Genomic DNA, 17,669 nt, shown 5'->3' on the forward strand with positions numbered 1-17,669 from the left:
ATGTACCCAAAGGTCCAACCGATACAACCCAGTAGCAGCAATGAATTATAAACAATTACTGATCTCAACAATTCATAAAAAAAAAACAATATCGATATAAATATGGCGTATTATATAAATTGTAGGTATTTCATCGTTACAGTTTTTCCGTTATTGTTCGAAAAGTAATATTAATTAACGTGTCTCGCTTGTACGTAGTTAAAGTTCACACACCTGACATTTATCCATGCTATATTTAATTAGTCGGAGTGACCTTTGGCTGGGAGGGGGGACTGATGCAAAAACACACGAAATAACTGACACACCGACTTTTAAATACCTCACATGGTGTTATGGGGAGCAGACATATAGCTATTATTACTTAGAATAGTGCCATTTAAGTTAATAGAGGGAATTCTTTGCTTGTGGCCGTTTCTTGTCATTAATCATAATAGACTATAATCATTATTATTATTTTTCAATTGTTTAGTAGAATACATTTGGTGACTACCTTTTTTGTTATGGTATAAGCTGGTAAACGAGCAGACGGATCACCTGATGGTAAGCAATCGGCGCTGCCCATGGACACCCGAAACACCAGAGGTGTTACAAGTGCGTTGCATTTAGGGGTTGCCGTTTTCTTTTAGGGGTTATTAATTTAAGGGTTGTTGGGGAATCGGGGCTTGGGAAGAGGGTGATTGGACCTCCGCTAACCTCATTCACACTACGAAACACAACGCAAACGTTATTTCACGTCGATTTTTTGTGAGGCTGTGGTATCACTCTGGTCAAGCCGGCCCATTCGTGCCGAAGCATGGCTCTCCCACACTTAATCTCTACTCTTCAAACTGGTGTGAAGTTTTGAAATTCTGATCTCCGACATGCCTGCGCAGAGGCTTTAGCAAATCCTCTCACGTAGAGGAAGACCATATTACTCAGTGCAGTAGTGAACTGTCACGTGTTATTTCTAAAGTTGATGAGCGCAGAACTCGGGAATGGATGGTCCGATTTACGAACATAAGTCAAGAAAGACTGTGACGTTAAAAACAGAATAGCAGCCAGGAGCAGATAAATTGGGATGCCGCTAATGTTAAAAAAATCTCTAACATAATTTTCACTCGCTTAACGATCAAACTCCCACATAATCAAGCATGCTTAGTTAAGCACCAACTAACATAGTTGCAACAATGTAAATGCAAACTTCTCAGTAAAGTTTTTACCCCATTCTCCATTTAGTAAGTCAGTGGTTAACTTAAGTTATGACTCGATAAACTTATTTTAGCCAGTTAACAGCCACTCAGTTAATGCAAACTACAAGCTTGTCTAGTAACTGGTAGTAAATTACCATCCTAAACTAGCTCCCATTATATTATTATTAATTCGTAATTATGTGTGTTTGTTGAACTATGTAAGGCTGCTTTGTATGCGGAGGTGAGTGCTTCTATCTTTACTATGAAGCATTTTATTCATTTGCTTTTTTTTAAAGTGGGTAAATCATCCAATGACTTCTCTCGCCTTAGGCGAGGCGAGAGGGCGTGTCAATCTCTTACTGACTAAAAACCAATTCGTTCTTACTTCTACTTTTCAAGCCAAAGCCCCGGTAAATCCACTTGGTAGACCGCAGCTTATTCACTTGCTTGGCAGTCGAATTTGCAAGCATTTGATCGACTACATCTTCTGTATTATTGACTTTCAAAACTTTCAAAATTAACATAAATTCTGTATTCTTGACTGAGATATCTCTTGGGTCCAGTTGGATCAAGGGGAAACTGGAACTATGAGATATCTAACGACGATCTCTTTTCATTTATTTTTATGTCCAGAAAGGAGTGCACCTATATGATCATTCATGTACACTCCTTTGTCTTTCATATTGTTTGAAAGTCTCTTCGATTGGTGCAGTCAAATGTTCTTACGTTGATACATACATACATAGGGAGTCTGGGCTTAAAGTAAAATACATATTAGACGCACTCATAGTACAGAAAACAGTTTAAACAAAAAGAAGTAAAATAAATTCTTTATTCACACGATCTGCACATCTATCTCACACAACTAAAAGCCTTATAATTAAGTTTGTTTACCTGTACGAACATCATTAGAAGCGTTATGTAAAGAGCTAGTTTTTTCTCGCTGTGACCAGTCGCAAGCAGTCGCCAGCAGTAGGCACAGCTCTGTAATAAGAAAAATAAGATATAAGGCACACAGGGTTGAACAAACGGCGGACCGAACGCTCCTTATTTGTAAACATTGGTAGCACTCGATATTTTAGGCTTAATGTCCAGTGCGGGATATGGTATTGTGAGCTGTTGTTTTGGAATTAGTTGGAATATTACTAGTTTTACACAAATTAAGTACGAGTTTAATTTCGAAAAAGCTTGTTTAAAGTTTTAAAGAGTCAGCATATAACACATGCCACAAAGACAAGCAGGATAATGCAGACAGGCAAGCAGTAGATTACATGGCATTCCGATTTTGAAAACATTCAGTAATAGAATGTCAAGACCCAACTCAAAGCATTTATTTTAACTAAACTATTTAAACAGGTACTTTCGAGGATAGTAGAGATTAGTAGAATCGCCAATAGAATCTTGTATACTTATTACTGTGTTACATTTTAAAAAGTGCACCTGTGTATACCCCCTTATTTAGCATCATCATGGTATAAGCCACAAGACGTTCTGCCTGTCACAACTACTGAATATAGGTCTCCTTTATGACTTCTAGATCAGCCAATAGCAATCCTTGATGTCATGTTTTGTAAAACTATAGCTTAGCTTTAAACAATAACGTGTAGCGTGCAGTGTGCGGCCGTCCTACCAGTTTCTATACTTCGACATCTTTTTGCTGCGCGTCTAGTCGCAGGCTGATCAGAGATCCGCGGGGAGATTACTCTTCTAGTTGGACTGACTTAGTTTTTACTTCAAGTTGAGTTAAACTCATCACACACACACACATCCATACTATTACACTAATAATTGAAATATGTACGTTTTTTTCTAATAACTTATGCTGAGTGTAAATTATTAAATATATATCGGTCTCCATCCCAGCTCTTTCCGCAGGTGTCGTAAAAACTAGTAAATAACATATTTTATAGAGACTGTAGCAGTGCTGTCTAATAAACGTAAACTATATATGTGTCTGTTCCTGAGGATGGACCTGCTCATAGGTGTGTAGAGAGACTCACATTCTAGCTGTGAACTGCCACAAATAATAGATTTTTTTTTGAAAGGGGAAACATCATCCCATTATATCCCCCGCCTTGGGCGAGAGGGAGTGTCAGACTTTTAGGTACTGACACCACCTCGTTCCTACTCCTGCTCTTCGAGTCTGAGCTGGTAATCCGCTAGGTAGTCCGGGTCGCAGACTTATAAACAAGGTACAATACTCATAATCATACAGAACCCACACTCACATCTAGCATCTATTCTATTGAATTTTATTTTTCTATATGTTTCTATAACCGGTTGTAAGGTATCGTGTGAAAATAATACTCGCTACATACATACATACATACCTACGACTCGCTGTGACAAACGCCTTCCATGGTCCTAGGGGCCCTAGGTTATGTGTCCCCTACGTGTGCGATGGTCAACCACCCTACAACATCATAATTTTCAATTAAACGTGTGAAATGTTCGACACAAGTATTTTAGTTTTAACTCGTTTGCTTCTAGATGTTGTATTTAGTATTGTTTTGTTTATTGGTGCGTGTGAAGTTATGCGAGTGGGTATTATTGGCATTTTCGAAATCTTCTGTGAGTAGTGGGGAATTGGTTTTGGTATTTTAGTTGTGTTGTCGGCTTACTTCTACGTTTTTGTATTACATACATTATATTTTAATTAAAAATTTAACACGGTTTACTCACATACGTTAATGGAGGAGAGCTCTAGTAGTTCCAATAGTACGTGAGTAAACTGTTATTTTTAGTTAATTTATTTTTGGGGATTAGGAGTTTAAGGGTTGTTGGGGAATCGGGGATTGGGAAGATTGGGTAGGAGAGCTAATTGAGCCTCCAGTAAGCTCTCTCGTCAGTTTTCTGAGGCCGTAGTATCACTCTGGTCGAGCCAGCCCATTCGTGCTGAAGCATGGCTCTCTCCCACAATTAAATTATAAGAAAAATCATAACATATTTTCTGTTGTAAGCTGTATGTGTATCTATATACTTTAACCTCTTTTATTTTTGAGTTAAGTAAGAAGAAACATTACTAAGGAATTCATTGTTAACTTTAGCATAAATCGTTCTGAAATCGGACGAACGTTCCGATATATCGGTCATACCTCGATTTATATTACTTACCGTGTCGTGTACAACGTTACATAGTTATCGCCACACTAAATTACCTCAACCAATTAATTAGGCCTATCTCACAGTAAATTAAAATGTTTCTCCTGTGTAAGTAGCTACAGATTCCTCTCCAAACAGCTGTAATGCAATTTCAACCTTAGTCAACAGAATGAAAGTTGTAAATAGCTTGTAGATTTTTGGCAAATCGGTGTAACTTGATGTGCTTTTGTCTTCATATCTATGTTTCTTTGCTTTTTTGTTTTGAGTGAAGTTTTTATCGACACGTACTTGTGTAGTTATCTATGCAAATGTAGTAGATTTGCCTTGCTAATTGCTATTAACGTATAAGGGTGCATTTTACGGTTATTACTTCAACGCTTTAATTGAATTATTGTAGTAGTAATTATTGAATTATATTGGTAAATGAACTGAAACTAAAGCTTATTGAACTGTTTTAGTGTTGTCTCGGATTAGGTCAAATGTTAGTATGTATTACGTAGTGTTGTCTTTTTAATTTCTAAATTCCTAATAACACAAATAAACCGAAATATACTTACTTTACTTTCAAGAGCGTATTTATTTTTAAAAGGCCGGTAACACACCTGTTACTCCTTTTGTGTTGTAGCCCGACTGCTCGTTTGCCTCCATTTCTATTAAAAAAATAATGATCGAAATGTTTTAAAGAAGTTTTAATAGTTTCGAGCTGGGCTTTTAAGCTTAATTTTGAAGTTTAGATTGTGATTTGATAGAGCAGTCTTGAAAGTTTGTGAGAAGGTTCTGTTTGAGGTTTACATTTAAGCTTGAAAGCTTTCGGCTTGGTTCAAAACTTATGGAGCAGGTCACATGCGACTGATAACTGGTGATCAAATTATTCTTAGCTGCTTCTTTCAGGTTATGAGAGCGGTAAAAGGTTTAGGATATGAAATGAAAGGAGTTATATAATATTTATATTGTTTATTACATCAAATGCATTGCATTGTTACTTGGGAACAATAAATAAACTGGTGTGTTTTATCTTGTATAACGATAAACTATGTCTGCAATCATATACACATAAATTCTTGTTCAAATTGATACATAAGTGGGTTTTGAAGTTGGTCCTAGAAGACGCACTTATAACACTCCCAAAAGGACCAATAAAAAATATCATAACCCAGAAATCACAAAGGACATCGGGCGTTTTTTACCCGATTTTTTAAAAGTCGCGAACATAAACCAAAATATTTTTAAATGATAGTGTTTGCAATCATATTTAATATTGTGTAGTTATTTTGATTCACAATAATGGGAAAATGGAAATAATTAGTAAAATGAAAATGATATTTTAAGTTGACTATTTTTCCTAATTACTAAACGACCGCTCAGTAAGTTAAAATATCACTCCGTGGTATTTTTGTAAACCCAATCAGACTAAATCCGGCAAGTTGATGTGCATGTTTCGTTCTCACTCTCGCCCATAGTCTTAAAACTGGTATTATGTTGCGCTCGCGCAGGTAGCTAGCTTATCTTACTACATCGCAGTCCTTCGTCATCATCATCGCAGTCCTTCGCCAAAAGTTAAGAGAAAAATATGTTGTTTTAATTATTTTTGATTCCCTTTTTCCTCTTCAATTATTGCCCAAAAACATTTATAAATATTTTTTAAATGTCCAATTTCTCCTTATTGCCACGACCCACAGATATGGGAACTATACCATTGTGAACTAGATTAAATTGCCTATCCACCGTACCTAATTTTATTTTTGTTCGCCGTAGGTAAGTGTCCCATACAAAAATGCCCGATGTTCTTTATCTATTACAATTTTGTTCAAATGAAGTCAATAAGTATTCAAATTATTTTAATGGAACAGATTAGTTTAAACACACTATACTTATTTGAAACAAAATGCTGCCACTCATATAATTATCCCCACTTATGTACCAATTTCAAAAGATAATAAAAATCTATTCAACATTTCAGAACTAATGTTCGATACACGAAGATATTGTTATCAAGTCGAGAAGTGATACTCGCAAACATAATCAAGAAACAACATAAAATATATAATGAAAACTCTCGTCTTTGGTTCCTATACAAGCTTTGGAATACCAGCGGAGAAATAATACGACATTGTACTAAACAGGCGAGGAAATGGAAACAATTTATTAACAAATCTTGCGTCAGCTTGCCTTAGTTTAGTTTATTGCGTTGTAAAAACAACCTTACTTGATATTTACATAAAAATTCAAATCACTGGTGCATTACATAACCATTATTTATGTACTCGCAAATAATCATTACAGTTCAACCGATCACAATACCGAAAAACGTACACTTTTTTCAAAATAGCACCAATATTTTAATATCAGCACATCGCGTGTACCAAAAAACGATTGCTGGCAACATTGTTGAACAAATTAACAGCTAGCAACACCAAACTTTATGCAAATTCGCGCGATAATATCGTTACAACCCTTACTGGAGTATTTCTTAAGTATTTTAGTACATTTAAGTGTAAAGTAATGAGGAGAAAATATGCACTGAATAACAGTATATGTGTCCTTGAGTACAGTTGTCTAAAGTTTAAAGATATGGTATGTAGTTAGACACTGAAGGATTATAGAGCTCGCACCTCACATCCACACACATCTTACAATAGAAAATATACACTTTATTCTTGTATAAATAGATATGTATTAAAGGTAAAATTAATTAAACTATGGTAACACTTTGTCTACGGAATCATAGAAAATAGAAGTCAGAAAAACTTTTACATTCTCTGTGGATACGTTTTTCTGCTAGTTTTTTTTTAACATGAAGCATAGGTGTTCATTTTATACCACTCATACATTATCGTAGGAATAATATTTAGAATTTAGTTTTATTGTTCGAGTATCGTTTTGATATGATAGGTACAAGTATTTTCTAGGTAAACTTGGCCTATAATGTGATATGATATATTTTTCATTAAGAATCGTAACCAGTATTCTGAATAAATATTTTATTCTTGCATAAACGAAATGTTCAAATCTATGCATCAAGTTAGAGTTAAGCGACATCTATATTTAAAATTAATCCACAAAAATTATAACAACAAATTTTAATGTTGATATTTAACATTAACTTTACAATCTACAAATGAATGATTCCTGTACACAATGACAACAGTACCAACTGTCAAAACTTTTAAATTTAGAATTCAAAATATCAAGAACTCATTCTCATTGGTCATTGTATACCGAAACCATAAACATTAATGTTGCCAACTACAAAAAAAAACATACGAATTATTTAAAAAACGTACCTAAATTTATTTGGTCTCATTTTAGTAACGGTTAGGTATTTATCAACAGAAATCGTTTAACAAATTAAATCTATACATGGAGTGAATTTACACTTCATTATTTATTCGGTTTTAGCCACTCTTTTGAACTATTGGAGTTGTTCAAATTGGGCGTAGTCTCGTACATTTCAGATCATTATTTCCAATTACATTCAACTCACATTTAATGGAGAGCATTTTTGTCATAACTTCGGTTATTTAAAACAATAAATTGTCATGTTTTACAGCACTTGTGAGTCGATTAATTCGATATAAAACATAATCTAAATCGATTTAAATAAAAACCGCTGAGCGACGACCGTCAGCATTGATTGTACGTCATGATTTGCGCTATACAAATATTAGTATCGTTCCTATCTAAACATCCATCCATTTACATTAGCTTTGTACTTAAAAGTACGCTATTCATTCCCTCCTTATATTAATATTATGCTCCTTTCATTATTTAAAACAAAATTACATTCGACTCAACAGAAATTGGTCCTATTTCGCTTACGGTGAGAAAACCCTGAGGCTTCTCAGCAATGTAGCCAGGACATTAGCTAGGCATTCGGCTCTCAGCGCCAGTTGACCTTCTAAGGTCGAGTTGGTCTCTTGTCCTTGACCTTGAGACTTCTTGGCGTTGTGGTCGTGGATTATTTGTGCCATTTCTGCGCCAGCCAGCTCCTTGAAGGCCGCGGTCACGTCGTGGACTCGAAGGACCAAGTTTCGCGTTTGGAGAGGTGCTGATGTATGTCTACCGAGGGCCTGGAAAGGACAAAGTAGTTGTTTTAATGATCGATCGATTGATAAACTCTATAGATATAATAAATAGTAGCAAGTTGATGAATAAACAATAAAATAAAAGGCGAGAAAAAACTGAATTCTGTACTGACCTGTGCCAAGTCCGCAAGTGTTCTGAGTGGCGTAAGGCAGTGTGCGAGCGCTTGCGCGGCCTGCGCGGGCTGCGCCCCGCCCAGCGCACCCACCAGCGCGCGCGACATGCTCACCAGGGACACTGCGCACGACGTCAGCTCACTGCGAGCACGCTGCACATACAAAGCGTTATTAAATCCAGTAGGCAGGCATACTTGCACAATTTATAAGAAACAGTTCTAAATGTAAAACTCACCTGAAACTTAGCCTCATCGATATCTTCGCCCCCTCCATGCGCGTGCTGATGCGAGCACTTCTGCGCGACCTGGTGCAGCCGCTGCAGCAGCCCGTCCACCGCCACCTCCGTCTTGCACAGCAGGTTCTCTATCGACACGTGGCCATTGTTCCCCGACTGGAACTCCGGAAACTTCACCGTAGGAGGTGAGGGCGGCGTCGGAATATCATCCACGACGTCGTCCTTAAACCTCACATGGTTCTGTACCTTAGGAGTAGGACTAGCACTGTCGCGCCGGAACGACTGACGCTCTGACAGAGGCGGACTGAACACTCGCTCGCCGGGAGCACCGTTCAGTAAGTCCGGCCTGTTGCTGAACCGTCTGTTCATCTGCGGCGAGCACAACGACAGCGCCGTGTTGTTCTTCAGTATCGTGTTCTTCGTTTCAGAATTCGACCTCACATGTCGGGTCTGTAAACTCATAGAACTATAGTTTGGAGATGATCTCATATTCTGAGCATCTTCGTCAGTCAATCTGTTTTCTATTTCAAGATTCCTATATGTGTTCAAGTTGCGTTGAAAGTGTGGCGAGCCAATGCTGGCTAACCTTTGCTCCGGGTTCCTGATAGGCGACTGTTTCTGAGCATTCTTTAGTCGAAGCACTTCGATGCTCGGGACGGGAGGTAGAGGCGGCTTTTTGGGAGGTAATAGTATTGGTGGTGGCGGGGACAGAACTTTGTTCTCTAGTCGCGGCGGCAGTTGAGGAGCGTTCGACGTAGCTTGCTCGTTTATATCGCAGACTACTTTGTAGTTCAGTTTCCTATTGTTCAATGTGCTGAAATGATTGTTCGTTATCTCAACAGCCGTGAGTTCGTTGTTCAAGCAAGTGAATGAGTTGGACCGCGGTCTCGGTGCAGGTGTGGGAGGTATCTTCGGAGGTCTTTCTGGGGGTTTCTTACAGTCGGAGTTTTTTCTCCTCGGTGGCGGCCTTATTTCACACACGTCAGGAATGGAGTCGGAGTTCTGTATTTGCGTTTCAACTTTTTCATTTTCATCTGAATTCTCCTCGGATTTGTTCTTGTCCTTGCTGCAACAGGAGAACATTCCTTTTCTCTCAACTGTTGGGTACTCTATAACATGAGCAGTTCCATTTGATTGTTTCTCATTTGTTAAACTTTTTCTTTTTCCTTTAGGCGAGTCCGATTTCGTTTGATTGGAGACTTTATTTTTATCTTTTAATAAGAGACTATTTCTGGCGTCGCTAAGACTTTTTGCTGCAAACATATTTCTAATCTCACTGACACTTAGCGTACCCTTCACAATATCACCATTAGCACACTTAGCTTCGGCATTCGCTTGTTCGTTTTTCGCCTCCATTATTTGACTATGATTAGCATAACTAACTTGTTCTCTATCTAAAGTGGACGAGTTAGAAGCGGGTGGCGGTGGAATGATATACGACATGATTTCCTCAGGAGTTAACTCTATCGCCGGCGTCACTTTCACAGTAGGTGGCTGTATCGTAACATTAGCTATAAATTCTTCTAGATCATTCTTTTTTGGTGCATTCGATAAATTCTCTTGTGAATTCGCTTTGTCGTCAGCAAACGATGGTGGAACTACGGGTAAAATATGAGGCACTTGCGTAGCACAGTCTAATTCATCGGGCGTTTGTGGGGGAGGTATCAAAGTTAAATCTATAAGCTCAGCATCATTATCAACTACGCTTTCTTGATAGAAGTACGGGTAGTCAGCCGCCTTCGTTTCTTCTTTACTACTTTTCTCTCTAAGCTGCTTCAAATATTCTTTTAGATTAGGCTCCTTATTGTCTTGTGTGGCATCAGGGCTAACTAAACCAAAACTAGTCCTGACGCCTTTGGTCGTGGATTTGTTTTGATGCTTCCGTATAGGACTATTTGTGGGAGTATAAAGCGAATCATTATCACTCTCAGAGTGACAAACATCATTGTTCAACGCTATGAGGGCGTCAGTCAGTCCACAATTATTAAGTATAGCGCTGAGTCCTTGAGACTGTCGAGTAGTTAAGCTATTATTGTCTTTACCATTCTCCGGTACGTTCAACCCGCTCAACCCTTGATTAATGGTTTCAGTCAGCAGAAGCAAAGAGTCGCTATGCTTCAGTATGCCGGGCGCGTCGTCCGTCATCCTACTAGTATTGGACTCTGTATCACTCTCTACATTATCTACACAAGTTTCTTTACCAACTAGTTCATCTCTTAAGTTTTCATGATAAGCATCGTAATCACTATTCTCAGTCAAGTATTGTTCGGAGTTTTCAACTAGTTTCTGCATCTCTGCTACTCTTCTTAGTACCTCTTCGTTCTTGGCCTCTACGAGTCGAGGGTGGTTCGAAGCATTCTCTAAGAGTTCCATGGATAGAACGCTTTGAAGGTCGAAGCCCATACCGTCGTCGAGGTAGCAAGCGTCATTGGGATCGAAGAGTCTGAAGTCATCGTTTCTCTTACATTTCTCGAAGTGGACATCGTGGCCTAGGAGCCCAGACTTGGAATCATAGCCTATTAGTGGACTGGAGTTGTTGCTGTGGTTCCTGTTGTTGATGTTGGTGTTCATGTTGGTGTCCAGGGACTTGTTCTGGTCGGGAGTGGAGTGGTAGGGGGGAGGCATGCTGAAGATGGCGTAGTGCTTCTTCGATAACGTGTTGGGATCGTCGTAGTGGAGGTAGCTCCATTTAGCTGGTACCACGTTGTGTTGCGACAAGTATGGCGGAGCTGAAACAGTAAAGTTTTTGTTAATTATATTATGTAGAACAAGTATTGTATTGTGTTTATATTTGAGTACAAACCTATATCTTCAGTCATTGGTTCTCGTTCTTGTTCCACGTTCAGCTCTTGGCCAGTCGCTAAGCGGTAGTACCTGAAAAATATAATTTGTTGACAATTTTAGATTTGATATGGAGACTATCGATGCCTTCCGGCCATAAGAGGTTAAGCGACAATGTATTTGTAATTTTGAGTTATATGCATATTCAAAATCAGCAATTTTTTCTCCATCGAATGATGTGTATAACTCAATATCTTAAAAAATGTCGCTTACCCTGCTGTTTGGTTAGTAGGCATCGCTCTGATTACATGGATGTTAAATGTATAAATGAATATTAAATGGATAAACTTGTGTGCTTTAAGTTTCATAGCCAAACTATTGATTTAAAGGAACAACAGTTACAGTACGTACCCAGCGATGACAAGAGGCATCTCTGCAGCATCCCGTTCGTCCATGAGCAGCGCCAGCACGCGGTCCCGCTGCAGGAAGATGGCCACGTCCGCCCCCCCACTCGACCAGTCGCGCTTCACTCGGATACCTTCCACTTCTTCTAAAGAAGCTATGGGTTGAGGCTGGAAATACATCATTAGGTTGTTAGAGAGGCTTCATCGATGGTGGGATTTACCATAGTTATATTACTATACTCGTGCTTAATGCCAAAAACATGCTTGATGTAGGTATTATTGAACTTTGACACCCACTTTTCACCATTTGTATATAAAGTCCCATGTAATGTGAAAATTGGGTGCACAACTGCACATTGTACAGTGGTATTACGTGCTGTAATGTACACCTCTGCCTATCCTTTCGGGTATAGAAGGCGTGAAGATTGTTAAACTTTTATTACACCTAATAACACATTTTGCAGTTATATCCGAAACTATTTATTATCAGAGACTGTCTTAACACCTTAGACGCCATGTCGGGCAACGCTGTCCGACACTAGTGGGTGACCTTTAACATTTTTGTTGGCGGTGAAGGTGAAACATCAATAAATCATATTAAATGGTTACTGACCACAGAATTGCTCCGGCCCACGATCTGGCTGAGTCCAAACCGCGGTGACACCAGCAGCACCCGCTCCGGTCGACTGCTGCTGAAGCACTTCGCTCCGTAGCTCGGCAGACCTGCCACTATATCCAGGTAGTGCAGCTTCGCCTGGAAACAACATAAAAACTAAAATTAAAATTCTGATAACAAAAAAGAACCTAACTATTAGCTAAGTCGAACTGGTAACGCCATCTATTGGTCATATTGTGAAACTAGGTTTAACACTGTGTAAAGAATTCATTTTAAACACGAATAATGATTCAAATAGTTCTGGGTAGTTGTTTAGTAGATTATTATGAAATGATAAACATACATAACTAAATGTTTACTATTGTTTTTATTGCATTAATTAGATTTGTGTGACAATTGACTGGCTAGTTCTACGTGGTTCCTTATCGTATCCATAGATGTCGCGACGTCAGTTACACAAAATTTATAAAGTAGACATCATTATTTTAATACTTTGAATAATATTTTTCAATAAAATAACGAAGCATTAAATCGTAATCGTAGTTAAAATTTGAGTAGGTAATACTCGACATTTCAATTTCAATTTAAAATAATGTTCCGTTTCAAAAACAACTAACACCTTCTACGTACATACTTGTTCACAGAACACTCTACAAAATCACCATTAGCACACTAAAATATTACAATGAAATATACCTGTAGCTGCGTCAACTGCCTCTGACTGCCAGTCATCTGCGAGTTCATCTTGAGGAAGTGTGCGATCAGTCGCCTCAGCTCTTTCCTCTTCATACTCTCCAGCAGGCCGCTTGGAACGAACCGCTCCAAGCCAAACTCCCTCCTATTATGTACAATGTAAACATATTACTACATAAATATTGACCAAAGTCATTGCGTGATCCATTTCCTTTGTTGTTGTTGATATTTGTCAATATTTTTATTGATCATCTGCCTTTCTTTACACGTAATAGAGCTACAGTTTCAGTTTGCTGTCCCACAAATATTTGTAAACAGTCATCAAATTAGGTGACTGTTGTAACCAAAAGATATACAATATAAGAACATACAATGAATGACACATATCCTTACAGTCCATATCTGCAAGACTGGTCTTGCATAAGATGCTAAAGGTAAATAGGGTGGTAAAGGACAAGCTATTAAAAACAAGAATAAAGTACTTGATTTTTTCTCTTTTTTTAAAAACGTTGCCCTACACTACATTTTTTCCTGTGTCATCGTTTTTTAAAAACGTTGCCCCCAACTAGGATTTTCTCCTTTGTCGTGAGTAAAGCATACGATTTCACATGCACATGACATCCAGACCCGAAACAACAATTTTGTAGATCACACAAAGAGTTGCTCCGTGTGGGAATCGAACCCACTACACGTTGCGTGGCAGGCGATTACCCAGCCACTGCGCCAACCGTGATGTCAATTATTTATATTCACTACATGAGTTATCGGTGTTTTAAATCCTTGTTTCATTTTCTACAGCGTTACTGATAGTAAATTAGTATACATCGCTATGGTTACTGGTACTGGTTACTTTAGAAAGACACAAAATTAAAAACTCACTCGACAGCCTTAACGGTGAGCTTAGCAGGCGGCAGGTTGTTAGCTAGTGCATGCTGGTGCATGTGTAGCGCAGCCAGCCGCAGCGCCACTTCAGGCTGCAGCTCGGGGGCGAAGCGCTCCTGTGCTACATCATTGCAGCTCTGCAGGTACAGGTACTCCAGCGCCGCCAGGTCACGCTGCGCCAGCTCAGCAGCTGACGCCGGCATGAACACCACCCGGAACAGGCACCGCATCTTGTAGGACCCCGGCCGCGCCGCGATCTGGTCATTTTAGGAGTCTTTTGTTATTTAGCAGTATGGAGATGCTACTTACTAAGAAAGGTAGGTAATGTATGGCACTGCTCAACCAGTCGAACGCAAGTTTTGAAATGGAAACCGTGCCTAGGCGTCTCTCAGCTTGGTGAGGTGATGACACCCGGCTAAGTGGCTGTCAATCGATGGATAAAAAAAACTGGAGATTGAAACGAATGGCATGCTGCTGATGCTGATGATTATGATATAATGTCAAAAGCTGGTTTTTGGTGATGGTGTGTGAGTGAGGATCGCCAGAAGTGCATCAATCAAAGTCAAGTCCATAGATTGATCATGATAATCTGCCAGTACATAAATTCTTTGCCCAAAAACCACACAAACTCCCAACTACATAGCCAATGTTTAGCTCCTATAAAGGAAACCATTGCAAATTGTTCAACCATCACTATGTCAAATGCTACTGACTTACCCAGCTGATTACCTGGGGATAAGAGAATATTCTGATTTACACAGACATAGAACAGACAAACAAACATCAAGACACATGAAGAAATTAGAAGAAAAGAAAAATAACAAAAAATAAAATAAAAAATAGGGTATTAATTTTCGAAGGTCATAATTACCCTGGCCAGAGACTCCTTGGGGTCCAGCAACGTCAGCTTGTTTCTTCTTAAACTCTTGACGTGTTCCACCACCAGACTGAAGTGCTCCTCAGCAGTGATGCAGAGCTTGTCCTTGAGGCTCGACACCACGTCTGCCACCGTCGTTGTAGTATCATACTTGAAGGATTTCGTCTGACCATTCTCCAAGAACACTTTTAATACATTCGCCATTGGAGGCAGGCAGAGGTCCCCGAGAGAGAACGCTGATGGCTGAAACAGAAATGATAAATAGTCTTAGTCAAATGGATACTGAGCGATGAGCCAATTCGTCATTTGTTAACTCATTGTTATAATGAGACGCCTACGGTTCGGTAAATATCTTTCGCAATTGCTAATGAGTAACTGTCTTGTTAATTAATAACAAATAACATTTCGTTGATTTCAAAATACCCTTTCTTTCTATGGCAATTTAAAAAATACTCACAGGATACATGGGAGCTCCATTCAGCTGAACAGAATCAGCGAACCGGACCCTCGGTGGCCTCGCCCGTAACCTGGCTCTCTTGGCAGCAGACAGCAGCGCTGATCTCCTCATAGGGTTCCCACTCCTCGCTGGCTGACAGACCCTCAATGTCACCCGCTCAGTGCATGCCCTTACAGCTGTGATCACATGCTCCCGAGCTGCTAAGCTCACATCCTCACCGTTGACGCATAGGATTTGGTCTCCTGGTTCCAACTGGAATTTAAAGTTGAGGATTTTATACCGTGGTTTTGGTTACGTATGTGATCTGATAATAGAGTGTTTCATAGGTTCAAATGTTTGTCAGGTTGTGTTCTACCAGGGACTAAGTTTGTTCAGTCTCAACAGTGTGAAAACATTATAATATCTGTATGCTGCGAATATCAGTTGCATTATAAAAACTTATTCAGAGTCATTGTCTGAATTAATCTAGCAACATTCATGTAAGACATAATTTAAGTAATATTAAACTTAATCTGATCAAATATGTAGTATCAGACAAAAAGAAAAACAATTAGTTTACCTTGCCAACGCTAGGTGAGTTATCAGTGACGAACCGCACGAGCACAGGTCTTTCGGAGCCGGCCACGAACCCGAACCCCAGCTCAGGGTCTCTCTCCAGCACCACGTCTCGTGGCGCGGGAGGAGACTCACACGAGCACCCTTCAGGAGCCACGTACGTCGTCGTTTTGTTGACGTGGCTGTGAAAATAGATGTTGAAGATGCTCGTTTAATGAACGTTGGAGGGAGCAATGACAAGCAGGGAGGCTTGCGGCTTATTAATTTGATGTTGATGATGAGAAATCCTCGTACGAAAGGCAGGGGGTTTACAAAAAAGAGTAAACATTCGGAGTGTACATTAATTTACAAAAACCACGAATCCGGTTATGGGACGATATCATCATGACAAAAGCAAATTCTGCACATTTCCAAAGACGAAACTTAAAAACTCTTGTGTCAGGTCTTTAAACCCAGTACTCACTTGATGTAATAAGGTTTCCCGTGGCAGTCCAGCGCCTGTTCCCACCCATATGGCAGCTCCTCCTCATCCTGCTCGGAGCCGCTGCCGCTGCCATCCTTCCCGACCGGCCAGCTCTCTGCAGGAGGAAGCCAGCTGGCTGTCCGTGTGATGTGGCTGGAAAAGAGCAAAGGAAGAAAGGGTTATTCTCCGGGACATTTCAAAACATATACTAAAAAGGTTTATCACTGCTAAAATCGCGTTGTATACCAATTTGGAAGGTGTTGTACTTCGCGAGGTTAGCGTCTTCTGAATTGAATAGATTTGGTGGTATGACGATTATTGTTAAAACTACTTTTTAGATTTTTAAACATCATGTAACTTGATCAATACCTTAATGTTTATTAAGGTAGGTACCATCTAAACCTGCATCAGAAATCACTCCATCTTTGAATAAAACCCGTACAAAAATCAGTCTCCTCCTTATTGAGTTTATCATGACCAAGCAGACTGGTAGACGCGAAAGGGGATTTCGTACAAAATATATTTTTTATAGACTACCAAGGATAAAAAGACAACGCACTTGTCCAGGAAGGAACAAACCATAAATAACACAAAGACTGATATAATAACACCATTTATATGCAGACAAAAGTCTAGCTGACTAATTTTGTACCTTCTAGTCACCTTAGTCCTCATACTACACAATAGTAAAAATGATCATGAATCATTTAATTTTGTTGGTAAAGATACAATACTTGCATAAATTAGGGTTGTTTATGCAAAATATACGAATGGTATCGTCGTGTGGCAATGTGCCAAGGACACTGGTGGTTCCGTACTTCCTCGGTGCAATCTAATTGACCTTCTACGACCATATGGGTGCAGTAGTATAATTTATAAAAGGTAAGTAAGTAGTTGATATTGTGAATCTAAAGTCAAAGTCAAAGCATTTATTCCAATTTAACCATAAATACTTAGGTACTTTTGAAACGTCAATAAATAACGAAATAAGTAATAGTCTGTCAGTCTATCCGCCATCGTCAGTGAAGCTAGGTGCTCATTCCAAAGTGTAGCTTCAAATGGAGAAGAACGAGCAAGAAACTCCATTCGTTTAAACACTCTTGGAAAGGTCGCTCCATTTTTTATTTTATAATTGCTGTATAGCAGAAACTTTTATTGTCATCAAACAATTGCATTTTGTATTCTAAATCTGTAAACAGACCTCCATTTGTTTACTTTTAAAGATCTAAGACAAAA

General features: G+C 39.1%; 1 protein-coding gene across 1 annotated transcript; it reads right to left on the reverse strand.

The window, feature by feature from the left end:
* Window positions 1-5,205: 5,205 nt before the first annotated feature.
* On the reverse strand, window positions 5,206-17,108 carry LOC118276366 (uncharacterized). The gene is made up of 13 exons (XM_050707171.1): window positions 17,086-17,108; window positions 16,434-16,586; window positions 15,975-16,152; window positions 15,416-15,667; window positions 14,953-15,201; window positions 14,079-14,338; window positions 13,203-13,344; window positions 12,504-12,644; window positions 11,898-12,058; window positions 11,509-11,579; window positions 8,706-11,434; window positions 8,470-8,622; window positions 5,206-8,341 (listed from the first exon to the last, which is right to left on the reverse strand). Exons 1-13 carry the CDS (start codon window positions 17,106-17,108, stop codon window positions 8,087-8,089), a joined length of 4,767 nt encoding a protein of 1,588 aa, XP_050563128.1. The 3' UTR covers window positions 5,206-8,086.
* Window positions 17,109-17,669: the final 561 nt, after the last annotated feature.

The sequence above is a fragment of the Spodoptera frugiperda genome, chromosome 31 (assembly GCF_023101765.2).
Source record: "Spodoptera frugiperda isolate SF20-4 chromosome 31, AGI-APGP_CSIRO_Sfru_2.0, whole genome shotgun sequence".
Classification (NCBI taxonomy): domain Eukaryota; kingdom Metazoa; phylum Arthropoda; class Insecta; order Lepidoptera; family Noctuidae; genus Spodoptera; species Spodoptera frugiperda.

What these genes read in the sequence shown, in the direction of transcription:
- LOC118276366 (XM_050707171.1), bottom strand. Translation starts at nt 17,108, where the DNA reads ATGAGGACTAAGGTGACTAGAAG. An exon ending in ATGCCTCTTGTCATCGCTGG is followed by an intron (nt 11,580 to 11,897) that starts GTACGTACTGTA and finishes TATATTTTTCAG; the next exon opens with GTACTACCGCTTAGCGACTG. An exon ending in ACCAATGACTGAAGATATAG is followed by an intron (nt 11,435 to 11,508) that starts GTTTGTACTCAA and finishes TTACTGTTTCAG; the next exon opens with CTCCGCCATACTTGTCGCAA.